Raw genomic sequence first — 21,602 nt, 5'->3', positions numbered from 1 at the left:
TGGATGACTGTTATACTAGAGTTAGAGGATTTTACAAAAAGTCACATTTCTTAAAGATTATTCTGATGTCATAAGGCATTTGTTGTTTATCTTTCAATTAATATGTTAATCTCCCAGTATTTGTGTAAAGCTCCATACTAGCCTTGGGGTGGTGAAAGTAAGCAAAGTAAAAAAGAGAACATATGGCCTTTGTCCTTAAGGACTCCATACTCTGAGAAACTAAGAAACAAAATTAATAAACATGGCAACATAATAAATGCTAACTGATCCAGAGTCACCAATCCCAAAGAGAGTGTTTCTGACTCCCAAGGCAGTGGAAAACTTTTCAGAGGACATGAAATTAAAACCGGATCTGAAGGGTAGGTAGTATTGTAATGTATGGAAAATGAGCAAAAACAAAGTAAAGGTATCTGAAAAATTTGAGCTAGAATAGTTCTACAGAAGGAAGCTGTGAGGACAAGGCTGAAAAGGTAGGTTATGAAGTGTTCTGAAAAATCAAGGATAAAGAGTTATTTCATCTCAATGGCAGTGGGAAGCTATTGAAGTTTAATAAATCTTTAGATTTTTACCTCCATGGAAATCTCTTGGGGTTTAATGAGATTAATAAATAATCTGTGAAGGTAAAAGGAGACATTCTTAAAGAATCATAATTTCTTGGCACTTAACATACAAAAGAACCATTTTGGTCTTTGCAAATCTGTTTTCTAATCCTTGTTCTGTTACTGGTTCACTGATATTGGGAAAGATAATCTCTCTAGGCCATAATTTCCTCAAATGTAAAATAAAGGGTCCAATCAAGATCATTTCTAAAGTTCCTAAATCAATTATTCCAGTTCAAAAATCAACTGTTCACTCTCCTGTTAGGGAGGCTTTCTCCATAACAGAAAAAAAAGAACTTGTTATTAGTCCATTTACTGATATGGACATCATAGTTTTAATTACTTAAATTGATAGATTTGTTCTAATTTTATTTGCATCCCAAAGTAGAAATTTGCACAATGGAAAAGAATTCATATATGGTTTATTCACTGAACTTTTCTTATAAAAAGTATCTATGGAGAGCACAGTACTGCATTTTTTGGACTACTGGACTAATTTTTAAAAACAATTTTTAAAATAATGCTTTCTGTCTCTGCTACTTGAATCAGGATAAGAATAATTTTTAGACTTTTTCAATGTCACATATAAAAAATTTTTAAACAAAATTGTAGTAAAATAATTTTTTAAAATGTAACCTTGAATATGTCACAGTGGTAACATTACTGGTTTGATCTTTGCATTTTTGTGCTGTAAACACCAATAGTAAATTTGTTACTTGAGTTCATTTTCAAAAGAAATTGCATCCATAAAAGGACAAATTCCTTTTATTCTTCCTTAAATTGGCAAGTTGAAAAAAAATTAAAGATGTTTTATGAAAGAAGTAGGAAAGGGCTCATCATGAAAACAGAAGTGTTCTAAATTTTGCAATCATTCCTATGATTTCTATTGAGTACAATGAGTCAAGAAACTCCAGTTCTGATTTCTGCTTTACTTCAATTAAATGATGGCAAAAAAACAAAAACAAAAAAACCCTGATTTAACTGGTTTTACTTTTCCTTTGAAATACTTATCACAATTATGATCATGCTTTCATTTTATTGTCTGTTCCCACTCCACGAGATTGAAAGATACTTGAGTGCTGGGGCTCGATGTATTCACAGCTCCATACCTGGTACGTAAGTTACTCAATATTCATTGAATAAATGCATAGTTTTATTTATCCATTAATTGAAGCAGTTGGACTAAATTGCCTATGTCTTTTCTATCTTTATGTTTCTGTGTTATATATGAATTCTGTGACATACATGGGTTACCCAAGCCTAGTTAATTTTTCCCCTTCAGTTTAATTTTTAGCCTTTTATTGCTTGTTAGTACTCTTTCCAAATAAGGACATGTTATACTAATTCAACTTGATGATAAAGCAGTACAAGTAGCTAGAATGAGACTGTTTATACAGAAAATGCTTCTCTAAGGGAGTGATGTAGACTTTGCTATTTTTTTTTTTTTTTTTTGAGACAGAGTCTCGCTTTGTTGCCCAGGCTAGAGTGAGTGCTGTGGCATCAGCCTAGCTCACAGTAACCTCAATCTCCTGGGCTCAAGCGATCCTCCTGCCTCAGCCTCCCGAGTAGCTGGGACTACAGGTATGCGCCACCATGCCCGGCTAATTTTTTCTATATATATTAGTTGGCCAATTAATTTCTTTCCATTTATAGTAGAGATGGGGTCTCGCTCTTGCTCAGGCTGGTTTTGAACTCCTGAACTCTAGCAATCCGCCCGCCTCGGCCTCCCAGAGTGCTAGGATTACAGGCGTGAGCCACCGCGCCTGGCCATAGACTTTGCTATTGAAGCCAACTTTTTTTTTTTTTTTGGAAGGTAAAGCAAAGAGCATGAAGCCAACTTTTACCTCTTGAAATTAGGGTTTGCATCTAAAACAATAAATCAAAAAACTAACTTAAAGGTAGGTAAAGGGAAATCAAACTTAAGAACGATTTCCAAATGGAGAATTTAATGATGCTCTAAATTTCACAGATGTTAAAGCACAATAAAGTTTTGTTGGTGGATCTGCTACTGAGCCCAAGAACATAATTCAGCTCTATATAGAAGTCTTTTGTGCCAACAGAACTCCAGTAACCTTAGTGAGAAGAGACATGGCCCTGCAGTTGAGTACATACATTTCTTTAATGTAAATCAAAACAATGTATCCTGTTACAATGAAAATCTTTACTTATTTTGGAAGCCCACTTACTTATTTTGAGCAACATTATATACAACCCAACAGATACAATGAAATAACTGAAGACTCCTTGAAATGTTAGAGCTAAACCACAAAGAGTAATTGGATAATGTAGACAACCCCAACAAAGTATTTATTCTTATATTGTGCTCAACACTAGGTAATATATAAAATTCAGCTGGGAAAGGGAGATCAAAGAATTGTGCTTTTTCCTTGAACCTGACTTGGATAACAAGGAGATGAGTAAATCCTAAATGGAGAAAATTTAATTCATTGTGCTTTTTATATATTTTTTCTTACTACTCATTTTCAGTTACAAAACCTTACATCTGTGCCTCTGTGTACTATTTCTTTTAAGTACAACGTAATACTAGGCATTCTTTACAGTCATTTGCTACTGACTACAAAGTTTACTCAGGTTAAGTCTTTAAAATCATTTTCTTTTAGAAGATAAGCATCAAATATTCTGGGAACTTTATTTTTAAAGGAGAAGTCAAATAAAACACAATTTTTGTTTATCCAAACATGCATAATCCAACCTGAATATAAAATGTACTCCATTGGTAAATTATACATGAAATACAAAGGGAATGCAATTTTACATATGCAAAATGATTGCCGGCTATAGCAGTTTAACAGTCAAATTAATCAAAAACATTGTACATTAAAAAACAAAAACAAAAAACACCCTGAAGCCAATTATCTATAGTAAATCAAGGAAAATTCTGATATGGAATGGTTTGACTCGAAGCAAAGAATAAGGCACCTGCTATGAATTTAGAGCAGTAACTTCCATTTTTAAAGTTACAATAAAATAGCATTAGTTAACCAAGACGCTTGTTTCAAAGAGGGAAACAAGTACAGGGGTTGATTTGCTGGGTGAGAAAGGCAGGTAACAATTCAGTTAAAAACCTGCTGGCCCAAGGTCACCTGATTCCTTTCCTATTCCGGAGTAGTTAAGTTCTCAACCGTCCTTAACCACTTTTCTCCCTTACTCTTCTCCATATTTGAGGGCACCAGAAGCCCTCTATGAGGTTCACACTGTGTTATAGACTAGGTAGATTTCCCTTCTGTTCCTCTTAAAACAGCTTATTTTAAAAAAGATATCCTGAGGCAATTAACAAAGCAAACATAAGCAGCTTTCTTTTCCAATTCATTACTACACAGACACTGCTCAGGCTTTATTTCATCAAGTTATGGCTAAGTATATAAATAGCCAATATTTGCAGTTTTCAACAGTACTAGAAAACTCAAAACCTGCCCTATCACCCTCACTCTTACCATTAGTAAAAGAAAATTTGATCAACCATAACCTATAAAAATCATACAACAAAGGGAAGACTGAAGATTGATCCTTATCAGTAAATCCATTTAATTCCAAATGTTACTGATGTATCTAGTACCCTAACAGCATTTTAATTATAAATCTAGAAAAAGCGTTTCCAAACTAAGCGTAACTTTTTAGTTGATGTGCCTTGTTGCTATTAACATGCTAAGATGTCTTATGGCACATTGGACTCAACAGCATGTCCTGATGAGACATTCATTTTTAGTATTTTTCCCTAAAATTTTGTCTAGCATAGTAAATCCCTTTGATATATTGAAATAATCCTGGTAAAATCAATGTGACATAAATAAACCTTCCCAGACTGACTTCACTCCATCATAATAGCTTTTAGTGAAACTTCAGTGACTGATTAAGTTAGAAAATGCTCGACCAATTTTTTTAATGGCATCTTAGGTTACTATACTCATGCAAAATCCAAGGTAGTACAATAGAAACTATATTGTTAAAATAGATGTTGTGGCTATAAGCATCTCCCTTTATATTAGGCATTTAGAAGCTTTTAAAAATCTTTAGATGCTGAAAGTTGTGGTAAAACTAGGCTAACTATGTAGTTGTTCCATTTATAAGCACCTTATTACAGGACAGTTACATGACCCTATAAGGGAGTGTGCTTTGAATTCAAGAGAGTAATAAAGTGCCTAGCTATATAAAAACCACAAGACTCTAAATTTTAAATTAAGCTAATTGCAGTTACACATTAGGGTTAACAAAATCTAGACACTGTCTACACAGATTTAATCTAATTGCCCATTTTGCATACTATTTCAATAACCACATAAAAATCTTACTCTTTACTGACTAAATAAGTAGGGTCCACTACTGTAGCTTAACAATCAAATTTTATTGCTTTATTCATGTGGTGTTTTTGCAAGGCACTGTGGTATGGACTAGAAAACTTGGAATGACTCATGAAGAAACCTTGGAATGACACATGAAGGATGATAGGAAAGTCATTCTGAGGCAGGATGCTTTACTGAATTGTTTTTAACCAGGGTATCAAACATCAGGAATGAGTTCAAGTTAAAATTCACAGGAGAATGGAAACATCTTAAGGTCAGTCACTTCACATGCCCATCCTGATACTTTGAATAATCTGGAAAATTGCTGTAAAGAGAAAGAGCAAATATTAAAACAAGTTTTGAATAAAATAGGTCTTCGGACTGGCAAATATTTATAAATGTAGTTGAAGAATCCAAGGATACTCTTACATTTGCAAATGCTAACTAACTTCATTGTAATAAGTGAAGACAAGCCTATCTTAATAAACAACTAAATGCCCCTAAGTTATTTTTGTAAATCTCAGCTTCCCTGAACTTTATGTCTAAGTGTCCAAGTGAGGTTTGCAGATAACAAATCATTTTTAGAAAGAACTTAAAGCTCCAAAGCAAACAGGTTTTTCTAGCACAGAGTTATTTTTGGTTTAGCCCTAAATAATTAAGCATCTTTTAAAGGTCTGGCCTATAATATATGCATGTTTCCTCATTCTCACAAAGCTGAAATTCAATCATCTTTAGGTTATATAAACTACTTGGCTCTTGGCCATTTATCAGGAAAGCCTCCTATTGGTAAGTTCAGGAGAAAGGCAAAGTGAAATGTTAAACAGAAATCTCAATAACTTTAGAATGTGGAAAACAAAAACATCTACTTCAAATTTAACAGCTTGCATATTAAGATAATAAATGAAGAGAGGAAAGATATTTTGTAACTCATTTGCAGAGGCAAATGTCTATTACTGTAACAGATTGCCGAGACAACTATTTTTTCTTACCACATGTCAAATTTTTTTTTATTAATTTAAAAACATTTGTCTCATACATTGTCAATCAGGTACGTTTCCTCTATAGTAAATCCATTTTTTGCACAAGCTTTATTCTATAAAACATACCCAATTTTGACACAAAGACGTTAGGTTCTGGTACATGTTAAATCAAGTTCTAACTCCATATGTATGTGATGTTTATAAGCTTCTTTGCAAAGGCACTGATAATCTAGTTGCATTACATTCTAAATTCTCATTCCGTGAGTTTTTTGTTTATTCGTTTGGTCTTAAATTTCTTCCAACTTGATTATTACCAAGAACCTGACCTCCTTTCTGATCTCCTGTGACCACAAATCAAGCTGGGAGAAGTTTCTGGAGCACCACCTTCTGTGCATATGTGGGACAAGTTATTTGGTTCATACAAAATAGGATTATATGGCGCTTCTGGCAGGTGGAATGAGAACTACGCAGGTGGGACTCACCACTGATCGGTCACTACGTCATCCCAAACCCTTCACCCAAGCCTCTACCAGATGGGAGCCCCCAGGACACTTACCAGAGCCACAAACAACAAAAATGAAGAGAGCCAATAACCAGGGTCCTACAGACGCCTTCTCTTCGGGGGCATTTCTCTGCAAAAGCGAAAATCCACCGTTCAGATGCAGAGAGACCACTCGGACCCCAGGCTTCCACAGCCTGCACCCCGGGCCAGGTCGCCAGGCCTCCTCACCTCACAGGTTTCCCCTCCGTTCCCAAGCCCCCAGACTTAGGTCCAGCTCACAGCCTCGGGCTCCCAGCCCTCCACGGCACCCGGAGCCCAGAGTCGGCCGGGTCTGCGGAAGAAAACTCGACGCGGCCCCAAGGCCCGGGACTCAGCCCCAGCTGTGAAACGGAGAGGGGCGCCCGCTCTTCCTTACCGAGGTCTTGGCGACGTTGCCGCGCTGGGTGATGTTCTTGCTGTGCTTCTCGTTGGCCATACGGATCCGCTGTTTGGCGACCATTTTTCGCGGCGCCACCACCTGCCCCGGCCACCCCTCACACTCGCACGCCCGCCGACCCTCGAGCCGCTGCGAGGCTCCGCTCCGGGTGCCCGCGCCGCCGGAGCGCTGAGGCTATCAGGCCGGGCACTACTACGGCCGAAGGGCCTGGGCGCGGCGAGCGCCGGGACTGAGCGCTAGCGGGGCGCGGGTTGCCGACTGACTGACGACGCCGGACTGACCAGCTAGGAGGGTGCGCGGGAAGAAGAGAGCAGGCCGCCGGGACGCCCTCGCGCCGCTGCCGGGAGCGTGGAGTGAAAGAGGAAGGAAACGCAACACAACCGGACGGTGCAGCCCGCCGCCTCGAACTACTTCGGGTTCGGCTGCCAACGTCAGCACTAGGCGGGCTCCGCCCCGCGGAAGTGCGGGCTCCGCCCGCTATAGAGGGAGGGCGAAAGCAAGCACACTAGCCCTAGTCCAGCCCTCCCAAGCTCTGTAAAGCATCGCCCCCAGTGCTGCGCGTGCGCATTCGGGCTCCTTTTCCGCGTCTCTCCGCAACCGGAAGTGAATCGGCCCCGAGGCTGGTGGCCCCGGAAACACCAAGTCTCAGTCCCCACGCCTGAGGAGACGTGTAGGGGCCGGGTTCGGTCCTCGTGAACTCTCACACGGGACAACATGGCGCCCTCCACGCCGCTCTTGACAGGTGAGTTCTGAACAAGCAAGGGACTCTTGTTTCTTCAGAGCAGTTTCGTTTTCTGCCTTTGCCCTTGAGAACTTACTCGAGGAGCCTTGGAGTCTGAGCCACCTCTTCTTGTGGCTTGCGAAGCCAGACTTTTTGGCTATCTTGATATCGCGTGGCAATCGGAAGTGAAGCCTCCGCCCCTGGGCTCCAGTATTCCCCCTCCCTTTTACCCATCCATCATTCTTCCCTGCCGCTTGCTCTTCGGCAGGAGGAGAAGACGGGAGAGAACAGAAAGTGCAAGTTGAATTTGTGCAATACTGGTGCTACATGGGTCCCTCTGAAGTCATTTAGCTCTATAATAAGAACAAAAAATAAGCATATCCTTTAGTCCTGTAGAGTGACCACACACATTAAATACACCTGGACTTACGTAATTCTGAATTCCGTACTCTCTGCCTTAAAGAGGTTTGTAGGACTGATAAGGAGAGAGGAGCTGTGGTAGTGCAGATTTCAAACGATGAAGGTGTGGTTTGGGGGAGTAGTAGTGAGCATGATAGAAATATTCTAGCAACATTTGGTAGTGAAATGGTTATGAGCGTTTTAGTAGAGGACCTCTGAGATTTTGAAGCTGAGGAGAGTTTGTAGTGTTGAAGAATAAACTTAGTATTGGACAGTGCCGGGGAAGAAGACACTGGACTAGAGTATGCCTGTAAGTCTTTGTATATGAGTATCAAATAAGGAAAGGGGAGTTGGGAGGGAAAATAAGACTTTGAATAAGTAGCAATAACTGCATAGGAGGGAAAAAGTCATAACGAGAGAGGTTGTTTACAGTTTGAGGAAGGGGATCATATTTCCCCAAGACTTGAAAAAAACCTTAAGTTTTTGCATTTTTTGCTATTCTGCAAGTCTTTTGATAGTAAGCACCATACCCACTCATGTTCAATCTATCTACTACAGTTTATTCATCCATTTATCAAACAATGACTATAATATGCTAGGCAAAAACTGTTTAAAAGGCATAGTTACATAATTACATAATTAAATGGATTTTTTCTAGATTCTTGAAGGTAGCTTGTATGTTATTCACAATTTTTGAGTACTAAATGCTTATGTGAACTCTAATAAAAAATTAGTATATTTTAAAATCTGATAAACTTTTCAAATGCTTGCGGTGGTTCTTTACTGCTTACAGGGTAAATTCCATCCTGTGTAGCATAGCATAGGGAACCCTTTATAATCCTGGAATAGCTCTTGACACTCATTTATATTTCCTTGCCAACACATCTTAAATTGTGTTCCATCAATACTGACCTGCTTGAAAATCCCTTTGAATAACCTATTTCTTCAGCCTAGGAGTATTCTGTTCCTGTTGTTGATTTGACAAACTTCTTTTCATTTGTTAAACTTCATATGAGACATCATTGTTCTGTGAAGCCTTTCTTCACTCTTGCTAAGTCAGTCACTCCACAGTCTATTTTTGTACCTCATGTATAACTGAAATTTTTTTTCACTTATCACATAGGTTAATTTTCTAGATGTTGTTTTTCTCCTCTGCTAGACTGTGAGCCCCATGTCTTCTTAGTACCTAGTACAGTGCCTGGTAAACAATAGGTACTCTGAATGTTTAATGGAGAAATAAATTAACAAAGAATAGCTACTTTATAGTCAAATTAACCAAGGATGACTATTTTCTTGCAGTGCTTAAAATCAAGGACTTTGTAAGAGCTTAAAGATTATCTATTCAGTCTACCCCTCATGTTCTTAGAGATCCTGAGAGATGGTGTGATCAGATTTCACCCTGCAAATTGGCAAGGTCAGGATTATATGTATCCAGATCATTCAACTCCATGGTCCATTTTTCTTTCACTAGAATACACTGCTTAATTTTTAAAATGTTCTTAGTGTAGGTATTTCACTCAACAGTAGATTATTTTACTTCTATAGTCTTTAAACATAGACTTATGAGATTTTAGAGCTGTGAATAATTTGGAGATTATCCAGTCAATTTTATTAGTCATGGCTCTTAATTAAAAATGACAAAAAAGCCAAAGCAAATGAAAAGGGGATTTTTTTAAACTCATGTAACCTAAAAGCTTCGGTACTGCCATATGCATATACTCAACATGCTTCGAAAATCTGTCTTTCTTCATCCCTAGATCCTTGCTTTCTTCTAGATTAAATTCATTTTCAGTCTAACATTCAACCAGTCCAGTAGTTCTAAAGGAAAGAGCACATTGTTTGCCAGTAGTCTCAGCCAAAGTCTTGAGGCTAGCTGTCTGTGATTTTGCTTGATTCCTGTTTGTAGTTGCATCAGCCAATTTTTAGTCAGAATGGTCAGGACCAAATTATATTTAAACTCCTACATAGGTCACAAAAGATTAATGTCTCCTAAAGAATAGGAGCTAGATGCTATGCGTGTAAAATAACAGTGTCCATTACATGAAATTCATGTTGCCTAATCAGCTTTCCTAGTTGAGATCATCAAGATAATTTATTCAAAATGGAGACATTTTCCTAAACTTATTTTCCTGATAAGTAGTTCAGGAAATGTAAGGTTTGGGAAAAGTATCATATTTTAAAGATTACTATATCCCTGACATAGGACCCTTGTTTTTTGACATCCCAGTGTTTTTCTCATTCTAACTCAAACCTGGAACAATTAATAGTATAAGAGTCTCTAGAAAGACTAGTAAGTTTAGAAAAGATACTATGTAATACAACTTCAGTTATTGTTTTTAAACGGTTACTATGTGAAACTCTGGCATTTATTTGTTCTTGTAATGAAAGGAATTGTTTGCATTCTAGTTTTTTCTAATAGAACATATTACTAATACCCTTTGATTAAAGGAGGAAATAATTAAAAATAAGAAATCACACCAAGTCTATATACACTGTATTAAGCTAACTATATATTTACTGTTTCACATTCAGACATTTCTAATTAAAATGGATTCCTCATTAAAAAGTTATATGTAATCTAAAAAAGTCAAACTCCTAGAAAAAAGAGAGAACAGTGGTTGCAAGGGACTGAGGAATGAGGGGGAGATATTGGTCAAAGGAATCTGATGTATAGCATGGATGGTGATGAATGTGCTAATTAATTTGATTGTGATAATCATTACACAATGTACCCAAATATCAAATCATGTTGAACACTTTGAATATATACAATCTTTGTCAATTAAATATTTTTAGATTAAGAAAAAAAAAGTTATATGTAGAACAAATTTGTTTGTGTATTGAAAAGAGTTTCGTTTTAGTGCATATTTATTTTTGCTTTTATTAACTTGCAGAACAGTTTATGTTCTGTTATGGACCTGATTTTGTGTTTCTCCTAATAAACTTTGTTTATACATTTATTCGGATTTGAGGCAGCGCATTAGGTGGTCTCATGGATCTGTCTCTTGCTTCAACAGTGTTTGAACAGAATAGACCAAACACTTGTTTTAAAAAGGAAAAAAAAACAGATTTGTATGAGGAAGCTGTATAAACTGATTAAATCTAGTAAAGTATCTTAGAGGTGCAAAATGTGTTGCGGCACTTTGTCTTAGTTAGGTTTCTCTATAGGGAGGTATAGAATAACATATTTGTTTTAAATAGTGATTTATATTTATCAAAAAAACTGTAATGACTCAATATGATTTTTATTATGAATTTAATTGGTAATTACTTCGATTGATACCCTAAGACAGACATATGTATCAGAAAGTATCATGTACAAAGAAGGTTGTCCAATGGAGGACCATCAATATTGTCAGCCTTCGTAGTAGCTTTGATATATATTTTTGTTTCTTGAAATGTTTTTACCTTAGTACAAAAATCTTAGTCTATTCAGTATTTGATTATAACTCTATATTTTTGTCCATTATTCCCAAGTAAAACCCAGTATTGAAAACTTAAACTTGCAATTGGTTTAATTTCTTATTGTCTATTTGCAATTGGTTTAATTTCTTATTCAAAACATTACCAAAAATGATTTTTAAAAGCTTTTCATTTTGATATAATTTAAGACTCACAGAAGTTGCAAAAATAGTAAAGAGAGTTCTGTGTACTTTTCACCCCGTTTTCTCCAATGATAACATCTTATGTAAATGTAGTATATTATCAAAAACAGGAAATTGACACTGGTGCAATAGTATTTACTAAACTGCAGTCCTTATTCAGATTTTACCTGTATGTGTGAGTATATAAACAAAATACTGAGAAATTTTATCACATGTTTCGATTCATGCAACTACTGCTATTAGAATATAAAACTCCATCCACCAAAAAACTTTTGTGCAACCCTTCTATATAGTTAGATCCTTCTTTCCAGCTCTACCTTTTACAATCACTCTGTCTGGTATCATGATAATTTTGTCATTCAAGAATGTTATATAGGCCGGGCGCGGTGGCTCACGCCTGTAATCCTAGCTCTCTGGGAGGCCGAGGTGGGCGGATTGCTCGAGGTCAGGAGTTCGAAACCAGCCTGAGCAAGAGCGAGACCCCGTCTCTACTATAAAATAGAAGGAAATTAATTGGCCAACTAATATATATACAAAAAATTAGCCGGGCATGGTGGCGAATGCCTGTAGTCCCAGCTACTTGGGAGGCTGGGGCAGGAGGATTGCTTGAGCCAGGAGTGTGAGGTTGCTGTGAGCTAGGCTGATGCCACGGCACTCACTCTAGCCTAGGCAACAAAGCGAGACTCTGTCTCAAAAAAAAACAAAAAAAAAAACAACAAAAAAAGAATGTTATATAAATGGAATTATTGAAAATGTAACCTTTGGATTTTTGTTTTTAAAAGTTTTCTTTATTTCAACTGTGAACATGTACATGTTGGAAAGCAGTTGATTAATTTGACTCAAGATTTTCCTTCTCCAGAAACATACTAAAACCAGGAATTAGAGGCCACATGAGACTTGGATGTTACTTGAGCAAGAAAGACATGGCAATTTTCACACTGACTTTCCTGTCACCTTCTGAGATATGGGGGTATTAGGCTAGGCACAGTGGCTCACGCCTGTAACCTCAGCATTTTGAGGGGCTGACGTGGGAGGACCACTTGAGGCCAGAACAGAAGTTTAAGAGCAGCCTGGGCAACATAGCAAAGTCCCATCTCTACAAAAAATGTTTTAAAAAATTAGCTGGACATGGTGGTACACACCTATAGTCCCAGCTACTTGGAAGGCTGAGGCTGGAGGATCACTTAAGTCCAGGAATTTGAGGCAGCAGTGAGCTGTGATCATGCCACTGCCCTCTAGCCTGAGCTATAAGACAAGACCCTGTCTCAAAAGGAAAAAGATTTAGGGTGAATGTGTGTGAAAAAGTATGGGTTAAATGGATTTTCTTCTCCCATTCCTTTGGGGTCTTCCACCTGTTTTAGTTTGGGAAATAGATAAGAAATACAAATTTTAGTAAAGGAAAACCTTCTACTAGTTGCCCTGAATACCATGAAAGTTCTTACTGCTATAGCCAAAAAGGCTACTTTCATGGATTCTGGGGTACAGCTGCCACTTAAGTAATGTACAAAAACTCTGAGTTTTCCCCAAGTAAACATAATGGTTGTCGATAACAGCAAAATCAAATATGGAGGATCAAGGTGACTAGTTAAAAGTTTCAGGAGAACACAGGAAGCTAAGATGAGCTGAGTAAAAGCTTTTTTCTTTTTCTTTTTTGCCAGTCAGTTTAGGCATATGTTCTTGGGGCCAGCAGTTAAGGTAACAGAACATGGTTTGATTGCATCAACCTTTTCTAGTCATACTGCAGCTTCGTTAGGACTACATTAACAATGTGCCATTTTGCTATCCTAGACCTGTGTGTGAATTCTAAAAGAGAGCTCTTAAGTGTGTTTACTTGCAGCAACAGCTTGTGGGAGGGTCCTCATGCTGACAGCCTTTTATGTAATGTAGGAATAAAATGTAATCTAATAATTATGAACTCCCTCACTTGAGAAATTTATTTATTTATTTATTTATTTTTTTTTGAGACAGAGTCTCGCTTTGTTGCCCAGGCTAGAGTGAGTGCCGTGGCGTCAGCCTAGCTCACAGCAACCTCAAACTCCTGGGCTCAAGTGATCCTTCTGCCTCAGCCTCCCGGGTAGCTGGGACTACAGGCATGCGCCACCATGCCCGCCTAATTTTTTATATATATATCAGTTGGCCAATTAATTTCTTTCTATTTATAGTAGAGACAGGGTCTCGCTCTTGCTCAGGCTGGTTTTGAACTCCTGACCTCGAGCAATCCGCCCGCCTCGGCCTCCCAAGAGCTAAGATTACAGGCGTGAGCCACAGCGCCCGGCCGAGAAATTTATTTTTGATTAATCCCTCAAATGTTTGTTAAAATCTTAATTATACTATTAAGAGAAAATGGGCCTTTTCTAAATTGTAATATGACATACTTGATATTGTAATAGATTATTGATTTGGTAATGAGAAATGAGAACACTACTTTGCCTGTATAGCAAGAGAATTTTAGTGCTAAGAATTAAACTTTATAGTATTTAAATCTAGGAGAACATTTTCTGGCACAAGATGTTTTATAAATGTCATTAGAGATTTTTTAGAGTGGATTATCTTCAGTGTTTCATTCCAGTTGTAGCAATAGGCTTAGCTTCTATGAAATCACTAGCTTGATTGCAGTGATGGATTCTTTTTTCTCTTTTTCTTTTTTTCCCTTTATCCCTAATGCCTAGCACATAATAGAGCTATGCAGAGGCTAGATCATGTAGAGCCTTATAGGCCATTGGTGTAAGGAGTTTGGGTTTTGATATAGGTAGAGTGCTTTGCTAGGCTCCATTCTGTTTACAGGCAAACTATCCCCAGGGGCAACTGTTTTCCCAAACTAGCTCAGCCTAGTATTTTGCATGTGAGAAAACATGGCGTCCATCTATTTGTGGATGTCTAGCAAGAAACTCGTTATTCAATAATGTGTGTTTACTTATTTATTTTCCAATCTATCCACTAGAAGGAGGTTCCATGAGGACATAGGTTTCATCTTGTTCATTAGTGGTTCTTTTATTTTTGTTTTAACTTTAGATTATTTACTTTGAGATCATAGGATACCTGAAATTTGGGTTAGTTAATTCTCAGATAGAACATCAGTGTTTTGAGAACTGTCTCTTAACAGTTTTTGAGAAGGGAAAGGAAATAGAGATCAGAGTTGGAGCACCCAGGTAGGTTGGCCCCTATTTACCAACTTTGCTACTTTCCCAATAACCAGGAGAAGGGTGGGAGATTTGTGAGTAACTGGCAGAAAAAGAAACAGGTGTAATGGTAGCTAGGACCCTTAGTAAAACGTTTTCATCTCTTCAGCCCTTATACTGTTGCTATTAGTAAGAAGTCTAACTAATGAAACCCGGTGTGGTGGTGCATGCCTATAGTCCTAGCTACTTGGGAGGCTGAGACAGGAGGATTGTTTGAGCCCAGGAGTTTGAGACCAGCCTGGACAACATAATGAGACCCCCATCTCTATTTTTTTTTTGAGACAGAGTCTTACTTTGTTGCCCAGGCTAGAGTGAGTGCCATGGTGTCAGCCTAGCTCACAGCAACCTCAAACTCCTGGGCTCAAGCGATCCTACTGCCTCAGCCTCCCAAGTAGCTGGGACTACCGGCATGCACCACCATGCCTGGCTAATTTTTTCTATATATATTAGTTGGCCAATTAATTTCTTTCTATTTATAGTAGAGACGGGTCTCGCTCTTGCTCAGGCTGGTTTCGAACTCCTGACTTCGAGCAATCTGCCCGCCTTGGCCTCTCAGAGAGCTAGGATTACAGGTGTGAGCCACTGTGCCCAGCTGAGACCCCCATGTCTAAAAATAAAAAGTAAAAAACTTTTGCCTAATGAAATAGCAACTCATCATCAATTCTTTAAGTTTTGTTAGTTTTCTTGCCTGTGTATTACATATTCATTACTTTCCATCTCCACTGCCCAATCCTAGTTCAAGTTTCCATAATCTCTCTTATGAGACTACTGTGGAAGCATCTTGAATAGTTTCTCCACATCCACACTTATTAATCCCTTCGAGTTCATTGTCTATATTGTACCAGATTGACTTTTTCAAAATGCAAATCTTGCTTTTTAACAATCTGCCTAAAACTGTAGGGGATTTCCACCATTCTTAGGAAACAGACCGTTGCTTAACGTAGGCCTCAATATCCTTGTTATGAGCCCTATTTTCCTTTCCAGCTTCATTTTCTTCCAGTCACACAGGCCTTTTTCCATTCTTCTGATGCTCTGTTGTTTCTCTTACCATGGAGTTTTTGCACTCATTACTGTTCTTTTTGCTTATTAGCTGCTATTCATTCTTTAGACTCAATGTACAAATCACTTACTCAAGGGCACTTTCCCTAACCGTCTATTTTTAGGTCAAAACTCTCTATTTTACACTCTTTGGCACTATATATCTTTGTAGCACTAAACACAGTTATACAGTTCCTTATATTTGGAATTATATTGTATTACTGTCTGCTAAGTTCAATGAAGTCAGAGACAAGCCTGATTTTCCTTCTTATTGTGTCTCTAGTGCTCAACATAGGACTAAGTAGGTAGGGGTTTTTTTGGTTTTTGTTTTTTTGATTTTTTTAAATCCAGTATTTGTTGAATAAATGAGTCAATTTATTTGGGTCAGCTTTAGAAGTACTAATTCAGCCATTTAAAAAGTATAGTCTAGTTCTATAGACATTTTAATTATTTAATCTTGAACTTAGTTTTTCTGGATATTACTGTCATTGGGAGCTTAATAAATGAATGTCTCATTCTACTTGTTCTTTTAGTTGGAGAAATAGTAAATATATTAATAATGCTTTATATTTCCAAGAGCTATAAATAGATTATATTTTCTTTCTTTCTTTCTTTCTTTTTCTTTCTTTTTTTATTTTGAGACAGAGTCTCACTTTGTTGCCCAGGCTAGAGCGAGTGCCGTGGCGTCAGCCTAGCTCACAGCAACCTCAAACTCCTGGGCTCAAGCAATCCTCCTGCCTCAGCCTCCCGAGTAGAGCTGGGACTACAGGCATGTGCCACCATGCCTGGCTAATTTTTTCTATATATATTAGTTGGCCAATTAATTTATTTCTATTTATAGTAGAGACAGGGTCTCGCTCTTGCTCAGGCTAGTTTCGAACTCCTGACCTCGAGCAATCCACACACCTCAGCCTTCCAGAGTGCTAGGATTACAGGCGTGAGCCACCGCACCCAGCAAATTATATTTTAATATTATTATTTTATATAAAGCATACAACTATCTTGTGTTCTCATAGTTCCATTTGATAGATTAGGGCACAGATTCAGAGGTAGTGATGTTTCTCCAAGGTTCCACAGCCAGTTACAAAACCAGGTCTGCCTCTGAGTTCATGTCCTTTCTACTGTACCACAGCTGCCTTTCTTCATTGGTGACAGTTAAAGTTTTGAGTTTATACTTGTAAAATTTATGTTTGTTTCTCAGCAATTATTTGATTTTAGGTACTAGGGTAAGAAAGTATGCCCTTTTAATGCTAACATTCTGTAGTTCAGTAAAATATTCAATGATTTTATTAATGCTTTGACTGAAGCTTTAAAAAAACATTTGTAGGCCGGGCGCTGTGGCTCACGCCTGTAATCCTAGCTCTTGGGAGGCCGAGGCGGGCGGATTGCTCGAGGTCAGGAGTTCGAAACCAGCCTGAGCAAGAGCGAGACCCCGTCTCTACTATAAACAGAAAGAAATTAATTGGCCAACTGATATATATATATAAAAAAAATAAGCCGGGCATAGTGGCACATGCCTGTAGTCCCAGCTACTCGGGAGGCTGAGGCAGAAGGATTGCTTGAGCCCAGGAGTTTGAGGTTGCTGTGAGCTAGGCTGACGCCACGGCACTCACTCTAGCCTGGACAACAAAGTGAGACTCTGTCTCAAAAAAAAAAAAAAAAAAAAAAAAAACATTTGTGATAACTGAGTCTTTATTAACAAAGTAATGGTGATTCTTTCCATTTTATTTCTTCAGTCCGAGGATCAGAAGGACTATACATGGTAAATGGACCACCACATTTTACAGAAAGCCCAGTGTTTCCAAGGTATGGTTTATTTTGTTAAGTGGTATTGTAGGGAACATGCAGTATATTCTAAACTGTTTTTGTTTTGGGTATATTTCAAACAAGAGAGAAAAAAAACAGATAAACTAGTTTCTTGGAACATATTATATAATATTAACAGAACATGAAAAGAATATATATTCTCTATCAAGGATAGTGATCTTCAGATTTGAAAATAACTTACACCTATTTAAAGGTGGGGAACAATACTAAGAAAAAGTAGACACTAGATGATTTAGTTCAAGCCTTTAGTTTATTATAGTTTTGTTTTACAGAATGAGAAAAAGGTGCAAATTTTATAGCCAAATCACTGCCAGTAATCTTTGTGATATCAGAGAATACAAGGAGTATAAGAAAAGAAGGAAATATGACTGTATGTGCATAATATAGAGCTAGCTAGATATATTTTTTCCAAAAAGAAATAACCAAAGAGTAAACCAAAAACTTGTAAAAATGCTTATGGATAGAGGGAGAAAGAGTTAACAAGTTTCAGGGGATATGTCTATGAATGAACTTAAGTATATGTAGTTTTGACTTTGGACCATGTAATAGTTATAAGTTAAAATATAAAAATAATTAAAATAGAAAACTGAAACAAGTGATCCTAGCTTATATCAGGTTGGTGGCATAACATATGAAGACCTGTAAAATTTCTAAAAAGCATCTAGTTTTAGTAACTGAAAATTGATATTGTCATTTGACTCTATTATAGCATAAAGTAAATAAGTAATTATATTAATGTCATTAGGAATCAAGATTTTTCAGCATAAGAGTAAGGAAGTAAACTTTCCTATATGAATATGAATTTGTGATTTATTTTCCACAAAAACATTTAAATTTCCTATTTCTGTCTACTGAAAAGGCCTGGAAACAGTGATGACCCAGTAGCAATGAATACTCCTGTCTCACAGATTGTGATCTCTAGCATTCCTCACTAAAAGAAACTAACTCCTTGGAGAATTGATCAACTCTAGATCTAGCACAGAAAATGTACATATGGAGTTAGGGACATTTCTTACCAGGAAACAACAAGCTATAAAGTACTTACAGGGTTTTGTGAAAAGGCTATCAGAGTCAATTTGAAGGGAGTTCACACCAACCTAAGATGGGACACTTTGAGCATTAAAAATTGTAACTAAAAGGATAAAGCATGTCAAATGTATTAATGCTCGAAAACAAAACAAAAAACCCTTTCCTCCAAACCTTATTGGTCGGCATTGATGGTTGATGGAAAGGGAAGGAATCAAGTATTCTTCTTGTTTTCCCCATACAAACTGTCTTACAGAGTAACCAAATAGTTGATGAGGAAAATTTTTTTTTTTTTTTTGAAGACAGAGTCTCACTTTGTTGCCCAGGCTAGAGTGAGTGCCATGGTGTCAGCCTAGCTCACAGCAACCTCAAACTCCTGGGCTCAAGCGATCCTACTGCCTCAGCCTCCCAAGTAGCTGGGACTGCAGGCATGTGCCACCATGCCCAGCTAATATTTTCTATATATATTAGTTGGCCAATTAATTTATTTCTATTTATAGTAGAGATGGGGGTCTCGCTCTTGCTCAGGCTGGTTTCGAACTCCTGACCTTACGCAATCCACCTGCCTCAGCTTCCCAGAGAGCTAGGATTACAGGTGTGAGCCACTGCGCCTGGCCAGGAAAATATTTTTATTGAAGAATTCCAGTTAATAAATGTAGGACTAATGGGATTAGACATCACCATTTTATAAACCTAAAGAAATCATGGATCTAGGCCAGTGGTTTTTAAATTTTACCAAGAATCATCTGAAAAGCTTGTTAAAACACAGATTGCAGTTCCCTTCCCAAATTTTCTGATTCATTAGATAAGCGATGGGGGCAAATAATTTGCATTTTTAACAAATTCCTCAGTGATGCTGATGCTGCAAGATCAGGGTCCCCACTTTAAGAACTGTTGATCCAGGCAAATGATCATCAAAGATCCTGAAACCATTACATGAACCGTTGATGACTATTGATGGGGAACTTTATAATCAGGCTGACATCATCTGTATCTATTGACCAATCTTTATTAGGCCCAGTTCTCCAGAACCTTGCTATGGGAAGTATGGGCCCCAAACCAGCCATATTGACATCACCTGTGAGCCAGTACTGAAATACATGTCAGGCCCTACCCAACTTACTGACTCAGACTCTGTATTTTAACCAGGTCCTGGCATGATTTTTATGTACATTCATGTTTTAGAAGCACTCCTCTAGAAATCAGAGTTTGTGGCAAAGTCACATACTACACTTGATTGGGCTCTGCAGTTCCAAGACAGCAGGAATAAGGGGCAGTGAGGCAGGGAAGGAGTAAAAGCAAATATAATGGGGATGCACTGAGCTGAGCTGACCACAGATCTACAAAATGTAGCTGAGTTGCTTGGTCATGTGTGCAGATTTTCTCCAGAGAGGCTGTATGGAACCGTTGAACCTGGAAACCAACCTGTTGTGGGGAGGAAGGATAAGACATTTATCTGTAGCCAGAGCTTTTTATCCTGTTTGGGTTCAGTCTGAGTGACAGAGCTCCTCTCCCTGCTCTCCCGTGCAGTGGGCATGATGAAACCATGCTGAAGTGTGGCTCTTACTCCTAGAGAGTCTGAGACAACCAGTGGCATTAGATGAGGTGGCCACTTCTCTTCGTTCAATAGTTGAGGTTTGGCAGCAGGAAAGATTAAATGGATCCAAGAAGGCACTTGACTGAATCTAGTACAATCTCAGTAGAACTAAGAGATATTGTGTGCTTCCTGGTAAGTTGCAGTAGGAATGTGTGTGGTACTTATCTTCTATGAAGGCTAAAAATTTTTTGAAAAAGCTGTGAATTTTAATCAGTCTTTTAGATGAGTGGTTCTCAAATTTGACTGCATACTAGAATGGCCTGGGGAGCTTTTAAACCTGGATATTCTATTCACATACTGGCTATTAGATGATAATAAGGAGTTAATTTCATGAGATGAAGTGGCATAGTGGTGATTATGTTTCTTTAAAAATCCTCATCAGTTAGAGATACATACTGAAATATAGAATAAAATGATAATGACATCTGGATTTTGCTTTAAAATATGGCATTAAAAGTAACAGAGTAGGTAAAATTGGCTTTGAGTTAATAGTTGTTTAAGCTTGATGATGGGCACATGGGTGGATTATCATACTCTTTCTCTAGTTTTGTGTACATTTGAAATTTTTCATTTAAAAAAATTATACAAAAATGAAACAGACAAAATTTCTCAGTTTCCAGGATGGGAAAGAAAATAATTGAATTCTGGATTGTATAGTCAAGCTTGCTTTCGATCCTAAACACAGTTCTAGAATGATATATTGAAAAGACAGTAATCATTGAGATAAGGGGGTTGATTAGTGGAGTCAGAATGAGCTTGCTAAGAACAAATTGTTTCAAGCTTATCTTATTTCCTTTCTGAGTAGAATTTCCAGACATATCAGAAAAATAGAACTGTAAACATGATCTTAGGAAAATATCTGAGAAATCAAGTCTTTAGGTTGGACAATGATGACACAATTGTCATTGGTTAAGAGCGGTGAAGCAGTGAAGTCAGCTGATTAATGAGTTAATTTTAGTTTGAAGGAAGGACTGTTGGTGAGCCACCAGATCTTGTTCAGAGCTCATTCAATATTCTTACAAATAATTTAGATCATAGTTTAAAAATGATGTTTTATAATCTACATAATTACATAAATCTGTAAGGAATGACTAATGTTTTAAAAAGAGAAAATCAAGATTTAAGTGGATCGCAGTAGGCTGGAATGATAGGCCAAAACCTGGGTGGAATTTAATAAGGATAATTATAAAATTCTGCCTTAAGGGCCGGGCGCTGTGGCTCACGCCTGTAATCCTAGCTCTTGGGAGGCCGAGGCGGGCGGATTGCTCAAGGTCAGGAGTTCAAAACCAGCCTGAGCAAGAGCGAGACCCCGTCTCTACTATAAATAGAAAGAAATTAATTGGCCAACTGATATATATATAAAAATTAGCCGGGCATGGTGGCGCATGCCTG

General features: G+C 37.7%; 2 protein-coding genes across 2 annotated transcripts in view; one reads left to right on the top strand and one right to left on the bottom strand.

The window, feature by feature from the left end:
• Positions 1 to 4,941: 4,941 nt before the first annotated feature.
• On the bottom strand, positions 4,942 to 7,274 carry SERP1 (stress associated endoplasmic reticulum protein 1). Its single transcript, XM_076004658.1, has 3 exons — positions 6,798 to 7,274; positions 6,437 to 6,512; positions 4,942 to 5,225 (listed from the first exon to the last, which is right to left on the bottom strand). The coding sequence occupies exons 1-3, from the start codon at positions 6,879 to 6,881 to the stop codon at positions 5,185 to 5,187; spliced, it is 201 nt and encodes a 66-aa protein (XP_075860773.1). The 5' UTR covers positions 6,882 to 7,274; the 3' UTR covers positions 4,942 to 5,184.
• Positions 7,275 to 7,415: 141 nt separating this feature from the next.
• EIF2A (eukaryotic translation initiation factor 2A) overlaps positions 7,416 to 21,602 on the top strand; it is a 38,413-nt gene continuing 24,226 nt past the window's right edge. Inside the window, exons 1-2 of the mRNA XM_012782852.3 lie at positions 7,416 to 7,560; positions 17,497 to 17,566. Of these exons, the coding sequence (XP_012638306.2) occupies positions 7,533 to 7,560; positions 17,497 to 17,566 (98 nt within the window). The 5' untranslated portion in view covers positions 7,416 to 7,532. The remainder of the gene's footprint in view (positions 7,561 to 17,496; positions 17,567 to 21,602) is intronic.

The sequence above is a fragment of the Microcebus murinus genome, chromosome 1 (assembly GCF_040939455.1).
Source record: "Microcebus murinus isolate Inina chromosome 1, M.murinus_Inina_mat1.0, whole genome shotgun sequence".
NCBI lineage: Eukaryota > Metazoa > Chordata > Mammalia > Primates > Cheirogaleidae > Microcebus > Microcebus murinus.
This window is presented reverse-complemented; position numbering and strand designations above follow the sequence as displayed.